The sequence below is a fragment of the Eupeodes corollae genome, chromosome 2 (assembly GCF_945859685.1).
Source record: "Eupeodes corollae chromosome 2, idEupCoro1.1, whole genome shotgun sequence".
In the NCBI taxonomy this organism is placed as follows: Eukaryota; Metazoa; Arthropoda; class Insecta; order Diptera; family Syrphidae; genus Eupeodes; species Eupeodes corollae.
In genome coordinates, this window is record NC_079148.1 from 87160245 (window position 1) to 87182012 (window position 21768).

General features: G+C 33.3%; 1 protein-coding gene across 1 annotated transcript in view; it reads left to right on the forward strand.

The window, feature by feature from the left end:
* Positions 1 to 417: 417 nt before the first annotated feature.
* The window catches only part of LOC129948295 (homeobox protein aristaless), a 37404-nt gene continuing 16053 nt past the window's right edge, over positions 418 to 21768 (forward strand). Inside the window, exon 1 of the mRNA XM_056059248.1 lies at positions 418 to 1506. Within this exon, the coding sequence (XP_055915223.1) occupies positions 1107 to 1506 (400 nt within the window). The 5' untranslated portion in view covers positions 418 to 1106. The remainder of the gene's footprint in view (positions 1507 to 21768) is intronic.

The following is a 21768-nucleotide window of genomic DNA, read 5'->3' on the forward strand; positions in this document are numbered from 1 at the left end:
CAATAGGTTTGTGCAAATGAAAAAAACTAATTTTACAATCCCATCCCACTCCTGGCGAATTCCTCCGACAGCCACCTTACTCCATACCCAACCAAACAATCCAGGTTTTCCTTTTCAACATTCAATTTCTCTTTCTGTCAACACCCAATGATACAAACTAAACCAACACAGCCTTCAGCAATCTCATGGATACGTACTGTGTGTACACCTATTGTGTCCGTGTGAACATGGGAACTGGAAAGCTATCAGGAGCTAAGAGCTCACTTCCAATGGAATCGGGTAAGTGGAATGCATGTCGTAGCTCCACCCGTACAAAGTCTACATCCCAACTAAGCAGCAGTTAAAAAGAGCTCGAGATACTTTCCAATTTGTTTTACTAGAGCTAGAGCTAGAGCATCCCTTCAGTGTCGAACAACACATCACGGACACGGACTACGGACCAAGTTCAGCTCAGCTCAGCGTCAGCGTCAAGGGTGGGTTGTGGCATTTGCGTCCGTCTCGGAGAGAATCGGTCTGTTTAGCGCGGATTAACCGGAATGGCAATTGGAATTCCTATTTGGATGCGTAGCGATATCTCGAATCAGTTGTTCTTAGTACAGCAAATCGTGTACACGGTGTGAAAAATTTCTGTTTTTTGTGTGGACACCTTTAAGAAGGAACGTTCAACGAACTCACTTCTTCGTCATCGTCATCGTCGTCGGTTTGGTTTTTTGTTTTTGGTCTGTGGTTTTTTTTCTGTGGTGGATGATTTGGGATTTTGTTCTTCTTTGAAATTTAATCTTTGTGCAGTAGAAGTGTTTCTTCGCAAATATTTTATCCGCCCTTTGTTAATTTTTTTTAAATACCTACCTACCTTTTTCCGTAGGGTATGTATACAATTAAGTGAAAGGATACCTATAAATACACTAATAGTGAACTGATAAGTGCAATATCTATCTAAATACCTAGTTGACAAAACAAATGTCCTTAAAAATTAAAATGATATAATAAAAAAAAAAGACCAACCCGTAAAAGTTCAAAGAGGTTTTAATTAATTTCTCGTTTACTATCAATATCTACATTTAATAATTTTCCGTCGGCAAAGTATCAGAAAATATAAAATAAAAATGCAGGCGACAAAAATGCGAACCCCATTTGCAATTCAAGAAATTCTTGGACTTGGTGTCGGAAGACAATCCAGCAATGTATCACCACCGATAAACGTAACATCATCAGGACTTTCGCCCACTGGTTCAGTTAGAGAAACTGGCTCAATGTCACCGGATGCAGTTAAGATGGCAGCAGCCGCCGCTGCTTCCGCCGCTAATCACTGTCAATTGCCTGTTTTTAATCCTGCGAATTTTTACGCTGCTGCTGGCTATGATCATAATACGTTGAATGCGGCACATCATCATCATATGACAACTCTTGCCGCAGCCGCGTACTTACGAGGATTTTTACCGCCGGGTTTTAGTACACCGCACGAATTTAGAGGACATTTTCAGCAGCATTTCGGCAGTCAATTTGGTGAGTGATGAATGATAAAAGCTCAGACATATTTAAAATCAATAATCCTTCTTACTAAACATCGTATCGTACCTAGGTACGCGTACCTATCATATTGAAATAAACATAAATATCCAGCAAGCATCCTTACCAAATTTTTTTTTTATTAGAAAGTTTGTGTGTACCTACCTATGGTTAAAAATAATTATTGATTTATGAGCTTATAACTCTTATAATCAATAATCTACTAGTTATTAGTTTATAATCCTTGTAATAAGTGATCTGCAAAGTTATCAGCCCAGTTGAGAAAACTCATCAATTTTCACGTAAGCGGTCGAGCTGTAGGACTTAGTAACTCAAAAATATGATTTAAAAAAATAATATCAATTGAAAAACTAAACAAAAACACAAAAAGCCAAGTTTTGAATTCTAATCTAAAGATACCTTTTATGTGTCAACAACATTTCTCCGTAAAAGAATTTGGGTATAAGTGCTTTTCAGAACATAAAACTATAAGTATATAAGTGTTTTAATTACGAGGTCCCGCACTTCAACTCGTTGTTATCCAATTTTGTCATCGTCCAGCTACTACTCGTAAATAAGCTTGGGACCACATCGGTTTACAGGTGACGGTGTTCGACTTGTAATTAATACTGAAAGTTTAATCTTGTATGTTTTAAATCTTGCTTTTTATATTAAACCGATACCCGAATAGCAGCCGATTAATGTTTTACCTAGAGATTCCAAAATAAATCGAAAATGTATTCAAATTTCCGGTAGCTATGAGGACTTCAAAAAAAGAACTAAGAGCACCTTTCAGGAAGGTACTAGCTAGAATTACCAAATGTCATTGCTTGAAAGAAATTCTGAAAAGCTTGTTTTAACTTTAAAAATAGCTAATTAAAATATCCTTATGTTGATTTTATATTTTGAAAATAGTTCAATAAAAGTATTAATTTTTTTCACAGAAATTACTATAATTAGAAATACAAATTTTTGTATTATATATTCCAAGACTTCCTTATTTAAATTTCTTAAAATTTAAAGTTCATCTTAACAAAAATTGTTTTTTCTACAACAAAGGTTGTTATGTATTGTGACATATATCTACATTAAATTGTGTATAAGTGCCTATCTTATGTACTTATGCAATTATGTATAATATCTACCGTAGGTTCTTAAGTTCGTTTAAATATTGAAATGGATCTATTAAATCTTTTAACACCAAAATGATTTAAAATGTGAAAAGTGTGTCAACAATTTGTCCCTGTCTAGTTTCATCTTGTACAACAGCATGTATAAACTTCTGATGTGATTTTCTTGAGATTTAACAATATTTGAAAATTTTCTAGAGGTACAATTTAAATTGTTTAAATGCTTTGCTTGAACAAAAACATTATCTTTCATAAGTTTTCGAATGAATATTCACTAATAGTTTAATTAATGCTCTAAATATTTATAGACTATATATACTTGGCACCATACAACAATTATTTAAATTTAATCTTCATTTTGCAACTAAACGACTACATCGATTTTAATCAAACTTTTTTGAGAAATAGTACTTCCTTACAAACAAAATTATATGGTCTTGAAAACCGGATGATAATTTTTGTTGGAAATTTATTTTTTGCTTTTATATCAGTTGTTGCTGTTGCTGTTTAAAAAGTTTGAAAAGTATATATTTTTAAACATGTATTATGTACATATATAAAAACAACTACATATTTAGATATTTTTACATACTTTATTGGTCTATTTATTTATTTATAATTCGTTAAATTCAAACGTTTACAATTCTTCATATATACTTAAAATCTAAAAACTTAAACTAGGCTTTAAAATATTAATTTGCAACGTTTACTTTTTATATTATCATTTGGTGAATAAATACAAGAGTGAAATTTATTATAGATTTCAATTAATTGATTTAAGGGGCTATGTACAGTACACCATAGTTTGATCTGCTAAAATAAGTATTCAATGGTTTCTGGAGTCTTATACTTGAACGACTAAAACTAAAGTTAAAACTACCAAGAACTGATGGTGATGAATTTTGTCCTTTTATTATTCCAACAATAAAAGAAAACTGCAAGTACATACTATGATTTGTCAAAGAAGGAAGGATTATGAAAGAAAGCCTTAGTGAATAAGACGGTAATGTATGAATATCATGAAACCACGGAAGGGATCGTAGACAAAAACGCAAAAATCTTTTCTGAATGGCTTCGAATCTTGTGACGTGTACGGCGTAGTAAGGTGACCATGCTGTACAAGCATATTCCAGAACTGGTCTCACAAATGAAACAAAAAGTAATTTTAAAATATGTGTATGAATCACGGAAATAACCGCCAAATCTCTCAACATAAACCCAGAACTCTATTTGCTTTTTTAACTATAAAGTTAATAAGTTCATTAAATGTTAGTTTAGGATCTAAAACAACACCCAAGTCAGAAAATACATATACTCTACTTAAAGGACAGCAATCAAACATGTAACTAAAAACAATTGTAACTTTTTTGGGTGTAAAATTCATGGTTTTACATTTTTCAACATTTAAAACAAGATGATTATGATGACACAATTCCCTGAATAATATTAAGTCTTCTTGCAAGAGAAGACAGACAGATGTTGAGTTATTTTTTTTTTAATTTTAATGTCATCACCATATATTAGGACAGACAGATTTTGTATGATTACCAATAAAACAAATAGAATAGCACCAAGGTGACTACCCTAGGGGACACCAGAACCCACAACAACTTTAACACTCATTACAAAATCTAACAATATAACGTCTATCTTGGAAATATGAGGAGATCCAGTTTATGAAACAGTCGTTAAAACCTTGCTGTGATAGTTTTAAAAGTAGTGTTTTATGACACAATTTGTCAAATGCCTTGCTGAAATCAGTAAAGATACAATCTACTTGTTCACGTTTTTCAAAAAACATCTAAACAAAAGTACGTAAAGTGAATCAGATTAGTAACAGTTGAACGTTTTTAAACAAAATAATGCTGGTTATTACAGATAATTGAACAAAAGTGAAAAGAAAGGACGCTACATACTATTGACTCAAAAAGTTTAGATTTGATTATTCTTAAGTCAAATTAAGATGTAACTTAATTATGTTTGTTTGGCTTTCTATAATTTTTCTACACATCCATTTCTTATCAATCAAAAGTCTGTAGGTATACTATAAGACTTTGTTTTCAACAATGTTTCTAAACAAAATAATATAAAACAAAAATATTGCAGATTTTGTATTATTAGAATCTGGGAGCTAATTTCATAGCATTTAAATTTCGTAAACTGATTTCTTGCGCTTCAATCAGTCTAATTTTCTTTGATTCTTTTTCCAATAGTTCTGGCCGTATGGCGTCCATGGCGGTTTGAATATTGCTTTTCAATGCATTGAAGAGGCTTACACAGTCCCAACAGGTAACAAGATCTCTTATGCAAATAAATTAGTTACTAAATTGATTTTACAATTAATGAATGACAAGTTACAGCGCCAAGTTACCCGTAGAATAATGGTTAGTGCGTTGGACTGTCGTCCCAGAGGTCTTGGGTTCGATCCCTGCCTATGCCATCTTAAGTTTCTTTCACAGGTACTGCCTCGTGAAAAGTGCTTTCTCAATTAAGCTATCTGCTTTCTCAGATAAGGATTCGGCTTAAAACAGTAGGTCCCTTCATCCCTGACAACAGTACTAGCACCGTTCGTTCGTTTTCAACGGACTGTTGCGCCACCTAATTTATTTATTTCTTATTTACAATGCCAAACCAAATGATTTAGTTTTTTTGCAGATCTTTTATTTTAATCGAAAACTCTCATAAGATTTCGTTCATGGAAAGAAAGTCATATCATTAAATATTGATTAGTTTGAATTTAGTGATTATATATTCTAAAATGCAATACAACATGTGTAGCTAAGGTACATACTACAAATTACACTTTTTACTCTAGTATACCTACACCTAACCTAAAGTTATTTTTCAAAAAAGCAGTTTACTTGTTTGTGGGGTTATCTTTTATATCAATTTATGAAGTATCGAATGACTTATATAGGTTTACTAGCTCTGAAAATTTAATTTTTAACAAAGAAAACATATATTCAATTGCTAAAGCGAACAGGTAAGTACCGATTAATAGCTTAATATATTTTCTTTGAAAAAAACAATAACTTTTAATGTATACAATAATTTTAGAACATAAGTCCGTATATATTCCCTTTTTGGAATATTTCACAGTCACATATCAGTGACTGCATATAACTTTTTGAAGCGATTTAGATCCGAAAGAACGGTTGATTAGCTTTTTTGATATGTCGTCTCTCGTCTCCTTGTTTTCAGGGTGCATCTCTGGTAATTTTTTGAACATAAGGAGCCATATTAATTTTCGTTGAGTATCGCAATAATATATTGACTTTTTTCCGTTCTTCCTTTTTCTAAATTGAATAGTGAAAAACTTGCTTAAGAAATCGTCAGCATAAAAAATATAGACAGCTTATTCCCAAGATCTATTCGAAGCTTCAAGCCAATCCATTTTAAAAAGGTTTGAGTTATGACTGCGGCACCAACTTCCAAAATTCAGAATTGAAATAAACGTCTTGAAGTTTTGGTATTGGAAAAGTATGCTTATTATTTTTTTGTTGGTAAATCTATAAATAAATCTTTATATATTTGAGAAATTTCACAACCCTCAAATGAATATAACAATAACGATATTAGTTGGAAGAAGGTATAAGTAGTTGTATTTAAAGTTTTGATTAGTATTGTATCGATATAAACATTGACTTTATTTGTTTCAATTCGTGGGCAAGGTTTATCTACTTCGAATCTTCTCGTAGTTCAATAGGTTTCTTGAAATAAAGCTGATGTATACTTTTCAAAAGGAAAATAGGCCCAATTTTTGAAAGTTGCTTTTATTTCACTTAAACAAGGTGAAATAAAGCCAAATTGGTTTTATAAATAAATACAAATCAAATAAATAAAATTCTCCTGTCACAGTGTTAGTTGCCAAACTCCTCCGAAACGGCTTAACCAATATCGATGAAATTTTCCATAAACAAATTCGTTAGATCTGAGAAATTTTAGCTATTTGTTATATTCCTAAGTATTATGGTTTAATTGCATCAACGTTGTACACGATGCAACGATCTAACGATAGTATTCAGTGACGCTTTGTACAATGAAGCTTTGATTGCTATTGAGGATCTTGGCGTTATCATTGCCAACTTACCACTCAGTCATTTTGGCAAGCATTCACCTAATCGAAATGCATCTGATTTAATAGACACTAATTTGATTCGTTAACTACAATACAATACTGAATAAAGAACAGAGGAACCATTTTCACAACACCACACTCGCAGTTTCAGACATCTCCAGTTTCATTTAGTCTACTTGAATTTAGGATTTTTGTTATTGTTTTAAATTTTTTTTTCGTTTTTCTGTATACGTATATACTTACTTATTGTATTTATTTTCCAAGTTTTGAATGTATGTTCCCAAATAACTTAGATAAGTATTTTAACTATCGGACTTTCGGTCCAAATTTAACACAATCAATATATTAATATAACTGATGGTTGTCAATTAGTCTTCTTTCCTCAATTATTTTATTGAGTCTTTTGAGTTAAACTTTTTCCATGATTTGTAAAAGCGATATAGTTCTGTAAGATATCCCTTATTAGTTAAATTCATGTGCCAAATATGAATTAAAATTATCTTAAGGCTTTTGAAGGCATTTCTTTAAACCTGTGGGGTAAAATCGGCTAAGGTGATAGATTATAAAATATCTAAATAAAAGTTTCAAATTGGCTGATTTTGAATAAAATTCTTACTTTTCTTACGTTTTTCGATTGTAGTAAGCTTTGTCGGTCACAATGTGTTTTTTTTTTAAGAAACATAGTGAAATAAGAAAATTTTCCAGTCATTTGTGTAAGCGTCTGGTAGCTCTATTCGGAATAAACATACATATATATGTTTGAAAACCACCATCACATTTTTTGTGTCAGCTTTTTAGGTATCAATTTGACTATCAACTTACGCAGATCAAATTCGATAACTTTGATTGTCATTTATCAACAATCACCGTAGCCGATTCCACCCCGATCAGTGATTAGATCGTATCCTGATAATGTTCATACATGCTTTCTCACTTTCTTGAGCCTCAAAAAAAGTTAAAAGGAGCGTGCATGTGTACGTCATTTCTCTAAGCAAACTGTAAGAGATGTGTCATTGTATTTACTGGATCCATTTAGCTACATTTATAAGATTTCACTGGGGATTTGTGTCTGGAGTATTTTTAGACGCTTTGGTGATGATTTGTATAAGAAATGTCGTGAAGAAGCAACTGCCATCAGACTTTTAATTAATCTACGTAGTATACATTTTTGAACCCACCATTTCTTTTTTTAGTTCGCTATCAATATTGCTACTATTTCCTTCGACATCTTATTTTTTGCAAACTCAGTTCCTTTCATTGCTATAGCAATAAAAGTAATTTAAAGTATTTAAGAGTTTAGGATTACTTTTTTTCTATTATTTCATCTTAACTTAGTGATCAAATTAATAGAATATGGTGTGACGGTAGATCGTAATTACTATCGACACTTACATACATAAATGCCTCTAGCTTTGAATAAGTCTATATATAAATAAATAAATCGAAAACTCCTACTCATAATCACATAACAATTGTAATATACAATAAAAATCCAGGCTTTGGCATTCAAGCTTATCTGAAGTAAAACTTTGAACTGAAACTAAAATTAAACCTTCTACTTACTTTAGTTCCACTCACGCATGTACTATTGTGTTAAATTAGAACAATTGCACTCACTCACTCACTCACTCACTCACTCACTCACTCACTCACTCACTCACTCACTCACTCACTCACGCAGTCACTTACTCACTCACTCACTCACTCACTCACTCACTCACTCACTCACTCACTCACTCACTCACTCACTCACTCACTCACTCACTCACTCACTCACTCACTCACTCACTCACTCACTCACTCACTCACTCAATCACTCACTCACTCACTCATTCTCTCATATAGAAAAAAAAAATCAATGAAGCTTTAAGCACTTTTTCTACTAGCATTCCTACGTTACACGCTAATTTAAAAACCTTTTGCTCCTAATTAACTATACACATGCTATGCTAATTTGTCCGTAACAACGTTTATACAAACTTAAATGCACATATACATATATCTACATGCTATATGCAAATGTGAAAACATTTATTGCACTACCCAAATCTTCATATTCCGAACTCTAAGAAGTGCACCACGGAGCAATAGGCACTAGATTTATAATAGGAGCATATATCCCTTAACATCACAATCTTTTTTCCCATTTTTAATATATGCCCTAAGGATGAGCTAAGCAAAAAACATAAACAATATGCACAGCATATGCACACCTGCACATACATACAAATGCATTGATATGAGCTATAGGAATAATTGGCCTAGGAATATAAAGTCAAATCTCCCACATGCCCTAACGAGCATTCTTAATTTATAGTTTCCTCTTTGCACCATAAAAATAGGTATTCCCTTATGTACGTTTACATTCTTATGTATATTTATGTATACCTATTTTATATTTTCAGTTTTTCAGACGTATTAAGAATACCTTTCAAACAATAATGAATCCTATACGAATGGTTATTATGCTGCCTCTTAGGGAGAGCTTTTTCAATCTTGAAAGTCCCCTTTAACCAGTTACGTCTTCTTTACAGGTCTTTTGTAAGAACTTCTTTTATTCTAGAAACATGCTTTGGATGTTGGCCGATGATTTTTCAAACAAGATTTCTTTCAATGCTGTGGAAATTGAATAACTAACTAAATTGCAAATGAATCTTTAAATCATTTTAAAAGATATTTTCGGCATCATACATTTTTCTAAAACCATTCACATTTTAAAAAAGTAACTTATTTTGTTTTATGGAAATCACATGATCTACAAACTTTACCAGGCCAACTTTTTGATAGAATTAAATTTTTAAAAATTTTAAACTGATAACCGAAATTTCTCGCTCAAAACCTTCAAAAAATTTTAAAGATCATATAGAATTTTTAGATAGCTTTCTTTATTAATGAATCATTTCTGTGAGTTAACTCTTGAAAATATGACTTTTACGAAGAAAAAGTTCCGTACCATGAAATCTTAACTCTGATTCTTTTAATTATCTGCCTGCTAACCATCACCATACCAACTCTTCGGATCGCGACTTTTCGTTCTTGTGCCTACCTTCACTCCCTCCCTGTTTGAAAATCTACTTTTAAACTACACAAACAGGTGAGGTGTGAAAAAGATATGGGATAAGATTTTTAAGTTGGTTCTTATATGTAGGTACATACCTTCACGTGGTATGGTAACTCGGTGCGCGCCCTCAAGTGGAAACGAAGGGAAATATAAGCTTCTGAATAATGTACCTACAACGGCAACGATGAAAAAACAACATTGATTCGCCTTGTCTCATAATCATCCGACATCATTTTATCTCATAGGCCCCCATATCTTTTTATGAACATCTCCTTAGTGTGTCACTGCAATATTGCATAGTTAGCTGGTATAAAACAAAATAGACACCTCAGTGAGTCCTTCAGAAAGCATAACAAGTGTCAGATCATAAAAGCATCTAATTAGCTATGCGAGTGACGTTTAACACGAAACGTCAAAGAAAAGATCCAAAAGAAAAGTACAAGCATGCATAGGGATTGTTTAAATGTGACAAAAGGATGAAATAGGATGGGTATAGCGCTTTTCAGGCTTTCTTCTTAATTTTTTCCACACAAATTATATACACACAAGATATACTTATGGCGTTGCATGCATACATACGTACATACACGGTAAGCCAACAGCCACTCAGTAGCATACAAAAAATTACAAATCTACAGTGAGTGCTGATGGTGAGAAGTATTCCTCCAGGACTCAATTGTCACTTCTTTTAAGAAGCTTTTTTTGAATGGAATCGGTAAAGGTAAAGGGGTGCAACAATATTAAAGAGTACCTACATATTGAAAAAAACAACAACAACAACAACAACAGTGCGGTATATGCAACGCATATTCATAATTCCAAGACATGCAATAGTATTTGTTACCTTTTGTGGGCCTTGCCCTTCATTCGAGAGTAAAATTAACTATGGCATAAATAGCTATACAATATACAATGTTATATAGTATTTTTACAAAAAAAGTATTAAGCATTCGGCTAGGTCGCACGTCTCCGCCTCAGGTATGTTAACTTTTTATATTTTATTTAGAAGCTGCTGAAAAATCAAAAGTTTTAAATCGTGTCAATTTGAGGTAATTGACAATTCGTCAAATTTCCCTGACGAACAAATAATACTAGATATGGTCAATGGTAGATCCAGAGTGGAGGTCGCAGGGGTCATGGCCACCTGGGAGATAATTTGCTTGTATTTTTTTAGAAATTGCCTTCAATTCAAAACTAATCGTATTGAGTCATTGGATATGACCCCTTTTATATTTTGAATTATTTTTTTTGTATATAAAAACAAAATTTGTATTTTAATTTTTAAACTATGTTGCAAAAAGTACCACTTTTAACTGAGGGCTGGACCAAGAACATAATATGAATCTGACATTCAGCCCTTTTCCAAAAACTTAGCACAAATTCATCAAAATTTGACCAATATACGATGTAGCGGGGTCATATGAGCCATACAGCTCATGCAGTTCAGTTGTGTAAGTGGTTTGTTGTCAAAAATATTTAAAATGTTTGTAACTTGAGTAATGCTTTAAATTATTTTCATAAAATTTGTTTCTAAGAAAAAGAGCAAAGATTCAGATTTTTAAGAAGAAACCTTGAATAAGAGATCTTCAATTTTATATTAAGTTCCCTTTATAGTCCTAAAACTAGCCTTCAATTCCATCTTATTTTTTTGTATGCACATAAATAGTGAACATTGAAGTGATTTTTACTTGCGACACATAGGAACTATGTATAGGGCAAGTATTGCATTCGTAAGAAATTTCGAATTAAACATGACATTACGATGTTAGAAAAGTCAAAACAAAAGTGGTTCTCCTATTCCATCCGTCTGTCTGCCTATCCTGGCCCCGGAAGCATAAACCACTGTGCGGGTTGAAACAAAGGCGATTTTTTTATGTTTTAATACTAAAAATAACGAGTCCCCATTTACAAATTTTTTGGTGTGAATTAGAAAATTCGAATTTTTTCAGGAATGAACCGATAGGTTTTTTTAGAACTTGCTCTAATTTTTTTCTTATTTCGGCTTCTTTTTACAAGAAAAACATATTTGGTTTTCAAATTTTCTCAAGAACTTAATCAACAGATTTCAATTATCTTGTCTTTCAATGCTCTTTTCGATGATCAAAAAAAGTGACACTTTTGTTAGACTAATGGCTAATTGCCATTAAATTGCTTTGAATGTTCTGAGAACTAAAGTGAAAAGATATTTTGAAACGTATACATAATTTGTTTTCTTCCCGGCTTATTTGTTGACGTTAGTTAGTTTTTATTTTATATTCAGAGAAATTATGTACTTAAATGCACTTATTGCCTTAAATTCAAGAACCAAAAATTTGTCTCTACAATTTTAAAGTTTTGTTGAAAGCTCCAATCTACGAGTAAGCAGACTTATAGCGATAGTAATAATAGACTCCCGAAAATTGAGTCCGAAAAAACTACGTAAAAAAACAGAACATTCTTGATAACAGATTCTTTTTCATTTTCTGAGGTTTTCATTATTTTTAAGCGTTTTTCGCATTAATATAAATGGCAACATGGAAGAAATGAAAGAAAGCAAAGTTTCAAAACAAGTTCGTACATTTCTCCATGAAAGCAATAAAAACCTGCTAAAATATTGTGTTTTGCTCTTAAATATGGCATATTATGAAACTGTTAGAATCTTGGAATGCTTTCATATGAAGAAAGTCTACTAAATTAAATAGTTAGGTTATATCTTGGACAATAGCGTTCTAAAATAATTTAATAACTAAAGTTGTCACTTTAGCCCTTTTAATGTATATATTAAAGGTTATTTAAATTTTGTTGGCCTTCTTTAAAGAACATTTTTGAGCGGTAGGTAAAAACTCGTCTATGTGTTAAGTGAGTACCCCCCCCCCCCTGATTAAAAATCTGGATCCGCCCTTGGCGTCGTAAACGACGCTGTTATTTTCTTTCGAAAATCCTTACGTCTGTCGTCGTAAGGTAAGATGCCTTAATAAAAAAGACCACATTTTCAGGGAGCCATCTTGTTTTGCATATGGAGCAGTTCTTTTTTGTTCAGCTTAATATAACTTGTTGACTGCCTAACCAATCTAAAGGCCAAAAGCAAGTCTCCTGCCTTCGCAGATTTTTGAGATACATTTTTGTATGCATTTTGCTCCACAGGGGGGTCGAAGACGACGTTTTTCTCTTTCTTTTTCTTTCCTTTTAACACTTCTCCTTTCCTTTTGATATCGCTCTTTCGACTGCCTTTTCAACCCTAGTAAGATTTTGAAGCTTACTCTATATTTTTTTCAAGTTCAAATAAGTTGTAAAAATCAGATCTAATTAATCTATTTAATCTAATATCTCATCTGTAGTTGTTGTAGTTGTAGTGTAGTTGTCTACTTTGTTCTTCTACATTTTCTGTTGAAGCTGGAGAAAAAAACCTTTATATAATATAAAAACTGACTTACAAGAAATAGTTCATTGAAATTCAGTGTCGTTATTTTAAAAGAGAAATAAGATTACGAAATTCATAGAGCTTTCCAAAATCATGTCTGTATGTAGTAGATTTTTAAAATTTATGTCCACATGATTTGTACTTTTGGGTTTTAAGAAATTGGTATTTTTTTGATTTATCTGAAGATAAAGCCTCAAAAAATAAATAAAAGTAAACGACTATTATATGGAAACTCATGTGAACATTAGGTGCGTCCCGCATTTCCATTCTCAGTTCAGTTTTATTTTAAATCAAGTTGACTTCAAACCTAACGGAGATCCTGGTATAATACCATACTTCATAGATTACATCTTCTTCTAGTTTTAATTTTTTGTTTGATTTCAAACTGCGTTCTAAAGCATATAGTTGCATTTTTAATAAATATTAATTAAAAATATTATATGATGAGTATAATTAAAAAAATAAGGAGTCTCATATCACAACGTAAACATCAAGTGTAGCCATATCATATTTCCATTTTCAATTAACTTGCACTTTAAAAGCAAAAATATTAATTCATATATTTCATAAATGTGTATAAATATACAAATAACTATAAAATAAAAACTCGCCCTCAACATCCTTAATATTCGACCAATTTGATACCTTCAATAAGTCCTCCTGAATGAACTGGACAAAAGATATTCAATATCAATACAAATACAAAAAAATGGTCCATCAGAAAATAAAATATTTCGTAAGCCACTATCGCCTATCCATAGGCTGATTTGTCTCCTGCTGTTTGTCCAAGTGTATGATTGTTGCTTTGTCAAGAAAAATTCGCAGTTTTGCGTCTGTCATAAAGTAACGTGATACTTTCTCTCAATTATCATGTTCGTCTTCATCAACATGGTCGTCATCTCCTCAATTCATATTCAATTGAAAATGATATTTAATTGATGACCACAAATACCAAACAAACGAATCGAAATCAAATCAGTGGAATTGCTACATAAAAACCAAACTGTGCTTGTGCTTGAACGCCTAATTGTTCAATTAACTAATTTCCCCTAGCAGCACATTCGATATTTGTTTTCTTTTCGTTTCGTTTCTCTTACATTTAGGTAGATACACTTTTACATATTATGGGAGATGTATCTATAAAAATAACTTTATTTCTTAGTAAAACGTTCTGCACAATGCTCAAGTAGTTAATACCAATGAAAACACTTGACGTGAAAATTATGAAAGATAATGATTCCTGGAAATCTGAATCTCATCACCTATGTAGTGTTTGACTGGCTGTGGCAGTCCGCAGTGGCGGATGGTATAGCATCACTGTTTGCATTTGCCTTCTACTTTATAGTAAAGAGTCGCTGCTTGTTCATGGAACGCGAGAAGGGACACACGTCTCAGCTGATACATATGCATTTGGTTATACACTGCAGTCAGTGGCAGCATTATTTTATAACGTGCTGTGAATGGAAGATCCATCATGTCTCATCTATCCAACCGTCACCATCTACAACGCCATAAGTACGTACGGCCGCAGCCTCAAGTGGAAACATTCACTCATCACATCATGATAATCACCATTGGGCAGTGAATACAACCACGTCATAGGAGATCAGAAGTCATACTCGTATATGGATGCTATGTCTGATGTCAGGTTTTTCAATGGACAACAACAACCACATAAGGAACCGTAAATAAGTACTCGATATCTAGGAAGTATTTCATTTTCGATATATGGTCTAAGCTGGTTTTTAAGTTTACAAATTATATTTAAATTTAGTTCATTTTTGGTTATTTTGTGTGCGCACTAAAGGGGTTGTGTAGAATACCCTTATAATTAGAAATGAGAGGGCTGCTTACGGAACCTATACGATATTTTACTTTTTCATATGTCATAAAGCACGGCCTAAAAATGTAAAAAGTATACAGCAAACAAAGACACATACATAAGTTTACTTATATATTACCAACAATCACGCGTTCAGTCGTGATAGACCATTTTAATAAAAAGCTATACATACATCGCTGAGGAGTGAGCTTGAATGGCACGCTGAAAATAACAAATACATAACATAGAACCTCGGTTTTACCAGGTTCAATGGCGATAACTTGGCAAATGCCATTATCGCCGGGCAAAACGGGACATCTTCTATTGATTAAAGAAAAAGAAGTCAGCAGGTGACGATGGTATATCCAACATTGTACTACGATGTTTACCTCAGGAAGCTGTGGCCATTTTTACCACTCTGTCAACGTTCTGAATAACGCATATAATCCGGTCCGTTGGAAAATGGCCGTGGTACATCCTCTCCCGAAAAAGTAAAAGGACAACTCCAATCCGGCGAATCTCCGGTCGATAAGTCTGCTGCCGATTATCAGTAAGGTATTCGAGAAGGTTATAAATAGAGCAATGTCCAAGTTGGCTGAGAACAACAAAATGCTTCCAGATAATCAGTTCGGCTTAAGGCGGGACATGACACTATTCATGCTGCGACTAAGATTGTTTCTGATAACCAGTGGAACAATTATAAAAGGCAATGTACGGGTGCTTGTCTGATTGACTTGGAGAAGACTTTTGAAACGGTATGGTTAGCGGGTCTGTATCTAAAGTTAAACAGACTTAGCATAAATAAACCACTGTTTTATATGACATGCTTAATGGTAAACGGTTTATTGTCAAAATTGGCAATGTAACATCTACCAAAATCTTTGATACTAAAAATGGTATTCAACAGGGAGCGGTTAGCTCGACGATCATATTCAGCATTTACACCAGTGATCTGATAGCAAGTCTGACTCAGACAATAACGTACGCCGACGACCTAATTGCGTACAGAAGGGCCCCAAAAATTGAGGATATCAAGACCCTTTTGCAGGGTGACTTCGAAAAGATTCAGCAAAATAGCGGTGACTGGAAGTTGGAAATCAACATTCAGAAATGCGAAACTATTCTGTTCAGCACTTCGCTGTATGGAGCCTCCAGGGATACGACAAAGAACTCGAAAAATCTAGTGATTGTTGGACCAAATCGACAGCCACTGGCGAGAATAATAGTGTAGAAAAGTACCTTGGCATCATGGTTGTTTCAGTACTTGTGTTTCGACAGATATATAAGTGCTGCTCTGGCCTAAGCTAGAGGAGCCTTTGTTCAACAAAATGGTTGTTTTTAGCAGCCGTCTTGATAGCAGGGTGAATGTGATTTGCTACATGGCCCTTATCCGGCCGATGATTGCCTATGGGTGCCTGGTATGGTTCAACGTTGCCCCATCTCAAATAGAAACGATTCGGGTGTTTGAGAGACAATGTCGTTTCCTTGGACTACACAAAACACCATAGTCGGAGTAAAAACATTACTCACAACCAGGTTCTATACAACAGAACCAACATAAACAGAATACGAGAGCGATATTCATCGACTAACAGCTTAATTTTTGGGGCTTACTACGCAAACAATGAGTACCTACTACGAAAGTGCACGGTTAAGTGGCAACATTCCGCCCGAAACTTTTCTCTATTTAGACAATCGAGGGCTGATATAGGATAGGGAGGCGGTTTCGCTAATCTACCAAGTCAGCCGTAAAACTGTAGATAGGCGACTCCTTTACAGACGAGACGTCCTCGCACTGGACAGAGTCGAGTGCCTTCCGTTCAGTAGGACTGTTTCCGATAGGGACCGAAGAGGTAGGGTGAGGCAGGAAAACTAGATTTGGTGGCTTCAAATTGAGAATGTCATTTAAAGTTGTCTAGGGCGTTTGGTCTTGGCCGGCTTAAATAGGTTTAAGGATTAGGTTAGAAACAGTTAGGGTGGCACCAAAAAAAATTATTTGAAAAAAACACAAAACACGAAACAAAAAGCTTACTATATTTTTAAGTAGTATTATTGGTTTCAGTTAAGTAGATTACTCGTAAGTGTTATAATGGGTTTCGGTTTTTTTTATTTAGTTTTAAGTTTTATTTAAAACAAAAAATAATGATAAAGATACCAAGTTTTTTTTTTAATTTTCTTGGTTTTAGATTAAGTTCTTGTTATTTAGTATTAAAATTGTTCGTAGGCCGAAAGGCAGTAGTTATAAGATAATGGATAAACTTAGAGCATCCGCATATAGGGCCAGTAAGATATTTTTTAGTTTTTGAAATTTACGATAGTTTTTTAAGAATTTTTTTCTAGCTTTAAGAGTTTGAAAAAATAAAAAAAATTAACAAATACCGTTGAAATGCATCCGAAAAATAAGTCAATGTTTTAATTAAGATTTTTAAGTTTTTTAATGTGTGCCATCAATTGAAACTAATAAAACATAATAATTTCATCAATTCAACATCGAATACAGATACAAATTATCCAATTTTACGAATACCTATCTATACATACACTTAAATATTATATATAGGTGCCAAGAATTGACACGTTCTTGACCCTCATGAAACCACATCAAAACCAACAAAGTTACGCAAAAAAGGTAGCTTATCCTCTTCCTCGACTTGTTGACTTTCCACAGAATTTTGTTCCCTCGCAATCCATCAGCGCTAGTATTCGACCATTTGGTCTCAACAATCTAGTTTCTAGAAACTATTATTTTAACACAAAATGTACAACACCAAAGATCCTGTGAAAACATCCTTGAGTGTCATTCGTGATGATGTATTTTTTTCGCACCTACTACTCAATAGCCACTTCAATAAAACGAATGAAAAGCCAAAAGAAAATTGTTTGCGAACGAAAGAACTCTAATACTATACATAAAACTACAGGACTTTAGGTACTAGGTACAAAAAATAAATAAAAAAAAACTTTCTAGTGCCCTTAAGAAAAACGTTAGGCCATATAATCTTTATTTTCACCAGAAGGTTGTATAAGTATATTATTTATACATACAGGTATATTCGTTGTTTGTTTATACTGAAACAACTTATATGGAGTAGCTGAAGCATCATCATTAAATTAAGGAAGTCGAACCACACTATACACACCTACCTACCACAAAAAAGGATAATATGTCATCATTAAATTATTTACACAAAACGCCTACTTAAAGTACTTACTCCAGCAAAAGGACCAAAAAGGTGCACTTGGTACCTAAAGTAAAAAGTAAAAGGAAAGAAAAGAAAGGACATCTTCATGGTGTTGGTCTCATGTGTCCGGACATCCTACTTGGCTTTGTTAGTATTTTTATGTTCATTCATTGTATAAAGGCTGTAAGTATGAATTGTAGAATGCGGTTGCACCTTTTTTTTTTATTTTTGTCGGTCAGGAGTGCGAGTGCAGTGTAATTCATCTACCTAAATAATCTTAGTTTGTAAGTGCGCTCTGCCCTTATTCATAGGTATATGGTATCCATAATTGTAATCCACTTATCGTATTTAAGGTCTATAAGTACACAATATTCTTTGTCACGAAATTCGTTTTGGTGCAATTTTCAGTGGAATTTGATATTTATTTTGATGAAATTAAATACACGATCAATTATTTTCTTATAAGTCTGGATCAATTCATCTCAATATAGGTAGCATTATTCCTGATTGCTTTTTTAATGCCGGGTGTGGATTGATGATCTCGTGAATATGTCGTGTAATAGAAGAACAAGCAATAAGAAGGTATTTATATATATGTAGGTGCCTGCATATGTATTATATCCTTTATCCTTAAATAATATTATTATTTCGAAAATTGACTTAATCAAAAATAATGAAGAACATAAAGCAAAAAGAATTGTATGCATGCACAGTTCATGCATATGTATATGTATTCCAAACTCTTATCGTTGTTTAATGCTTTAAACTCCATAAAAATTTAGTCAAAATTTGTAAGTAAAATTTGTATACATAATAATACATTCATGCCTTTATATATATGGAACTTAATCACCCATATTAAGCTAAACATACTATATCGACACAACCCATTCACAGGAAAGAATTCCTAATAAAAATTCCTTTAAATATTCCATATCTTCCTTTTCGTTCCATTCTTGTCAAATTACCCAATTATTTCGAAAATAGCTTTTTCTTCACAAACGTCGTCGTTGTCGTCATCTTCAACTGAAATCCAATAGTATTCATCAAATACCTATCTTCATTATTTCCCTCAGCCTTGTCCCGTACCGTACCCCATATATTCAACATTTCTAAACGCAGAGAAATTCACAAAACCAAACCAGCAAGCAGACATCATGTATATGTATGTACGTACGTATGTAGATGCGAACATAGGTATACATATTTCTGTCTGAGTGGTTTGTTAGCAGCCATCATTATTTCCGAGTACCTTCCTAGCTATACCCTCTGTACTTCTTCTATATCTATGTATGTACATTCTCCCGGTCCCATAGTAATGCTTGCAACACTGCTGTGCCATAGTTACAAAGATTGGGTATCACATCATCTACAACCACCGCACCACACCGCACCGCACCTCCCTATAGCACCCTAGAAGAACGTCAAAGCTGCTAGATGAGAACGAAGAGGAAACTAACAAAAGTGCGCAGCGCAAAATCATAGTCAATAAGGACCCACCGCCACCATCACTTTCATGTTCTCATATAAATGTATAAACATCCCCAATCTACCCCCATTTGGAATAAATACGTATCTCAATTTGTCTTCCTGTTATTTTTTTTTTGTTATTTGCCTCCTTCACGCGTTTAAGAGATCTTTTTTTACCCCTCGCAAGTTTCTAGATATGTATGAATGTATGTACCTTCATAGCTATAAGTACCTACCAAAGATAAGATATACATTTCGAACTCTCCCGATGATTTTCAGCAGCCAATGTGGTGCAGAAGTTTAAAGTCGCGAACCTAATAAACATATCGCGTTCTTAATCTTAAATTGCCAATTTCGTATGCATATATCCTGTCAGCGACAATCCGTGTACGCTCCCACCCCCAATCCACTGGATTTTAGAAAATGGTTAGTGTTCGATAAGATAGGAATTCATCATGATTTTAAAAATAAATAAAGATGGAAGGTAAGTTTTCCATGTTTTTTTCACAGTCGGTTAAGTGAATGCCAATAATTGTGTTTGTCCTTTTTTAAATTCTCACAGACTCTAATTAAATTAAGCTGATCAACTAAACCCTACTGGCATTATAAAAAACTTAAGTCATTGATTTATATCGATTGCAAGTCTTATATGGGTTAGAGATTACCCACTCAATTCTGGGAGCTTCACGTTAAAGAAAACGAAACAGATAGAAACCGTTTGCGCAAACTTCATGGCATGTACCTTTAGTTGAAGTCAAACAGTTTAAAGCTGATTTTCATTTGAAAGAATCATTCAGAAATTTGTATCATTTCCGAAAGCTCTATATAAAAAATAGAGCGTATGTAGGTATCATTTGACTATTTTTTCATGAAAGTTTTTGAAGCTATTATTGTATCATTCACTTTTTGTCTTATACAAAATAATTATAAGGATTTCAATTTTTGAAAATTATGCACACAATATTCGAAACGTAGCCTCGTGTTACTGTAAACTCTCTTTTTGAAGTAGTCCCATACAAAAAAAACCATTGGGGTTTAGTTGAAAACTTCAGTGGGCACGGGATGTCCCAAAGCGATTGATAAGTTTTTGGAGGAAAGCTCTAGCCGTGTGTGCGGTCGCACTATCCTGTTGGAACCACGTGTGAGAAGAAAACGATGGAGGTTCGGCAAAAAGAGATCCGTTATCATGCGTCGGTAACTGTCACTATTTAAAATTGTTGCCTGGCTCCGAGCATTTTCGAAAAAAATGGTCCAATTATCCCATTAGTGAATAAGGTGGACCAAATAGTTACCCATCAGTGGCAATGCAATGGCTTTTGGTGTTTCAGTCCAGACTTATGGGTTCTTAGAGCCCAGTAACGGCAGTTTTGTTTATTAACGTGTCCCTTCATAAAATCACTTTCTTTGAGTTCTTGAACGATTTAAATTTTGAATGTATATATGGAACTTTAAATCCTTTTTTAAAATTTCATAAATAATCGCTCTAGCTCTTGGAAGACCCAGTGAGGCTGCCCTTTCCGTATCGAAAGTTTGCACGTAAACTCTTTTCAATCACTTCAATGTGTCTATTCTAGCAGTTAAAGATACGATGTTTACAATGTATAATTTAAATATTTTTCTTAAATAGTCCTACGAAAAAGGAAGGGCAACTGTAAAGAGTACAAAATTTAACTGGGAAACTTTTCTCCTTAGTTCTTATACAATTCCCCCCAATCATAAAAGCTAGTAAAATGTATATACTAAAGAAACGATTTACATAAAACTTTTGATTGTTGCTGTCAAAATAATTATACATCCCAAGAAAAACGGTTTTCATATTTTAAATTTAAAACATTTGATCAGAGACTCGTATAAATGTCTAAAACCCATCCGTAGGAAGATTCTACTTTAACTTTTATCGGTAGTATCCAAACTGTGGATATTGTTTTTGTTATTCGTGTAAAGTCCTACTATACTATTGATAGATTTTCCAACAAAACACGGGTAATGAATTTTGAAAAGAAAGAATAAGCAGCAGTTTTAATGAGTTCATCGATTTTATATTAAATGTTTGATACAAACTTTTCTCGTCCAACGGATGGTGAATGTTGCATACCAGTATGTGTTGAGGATAGAT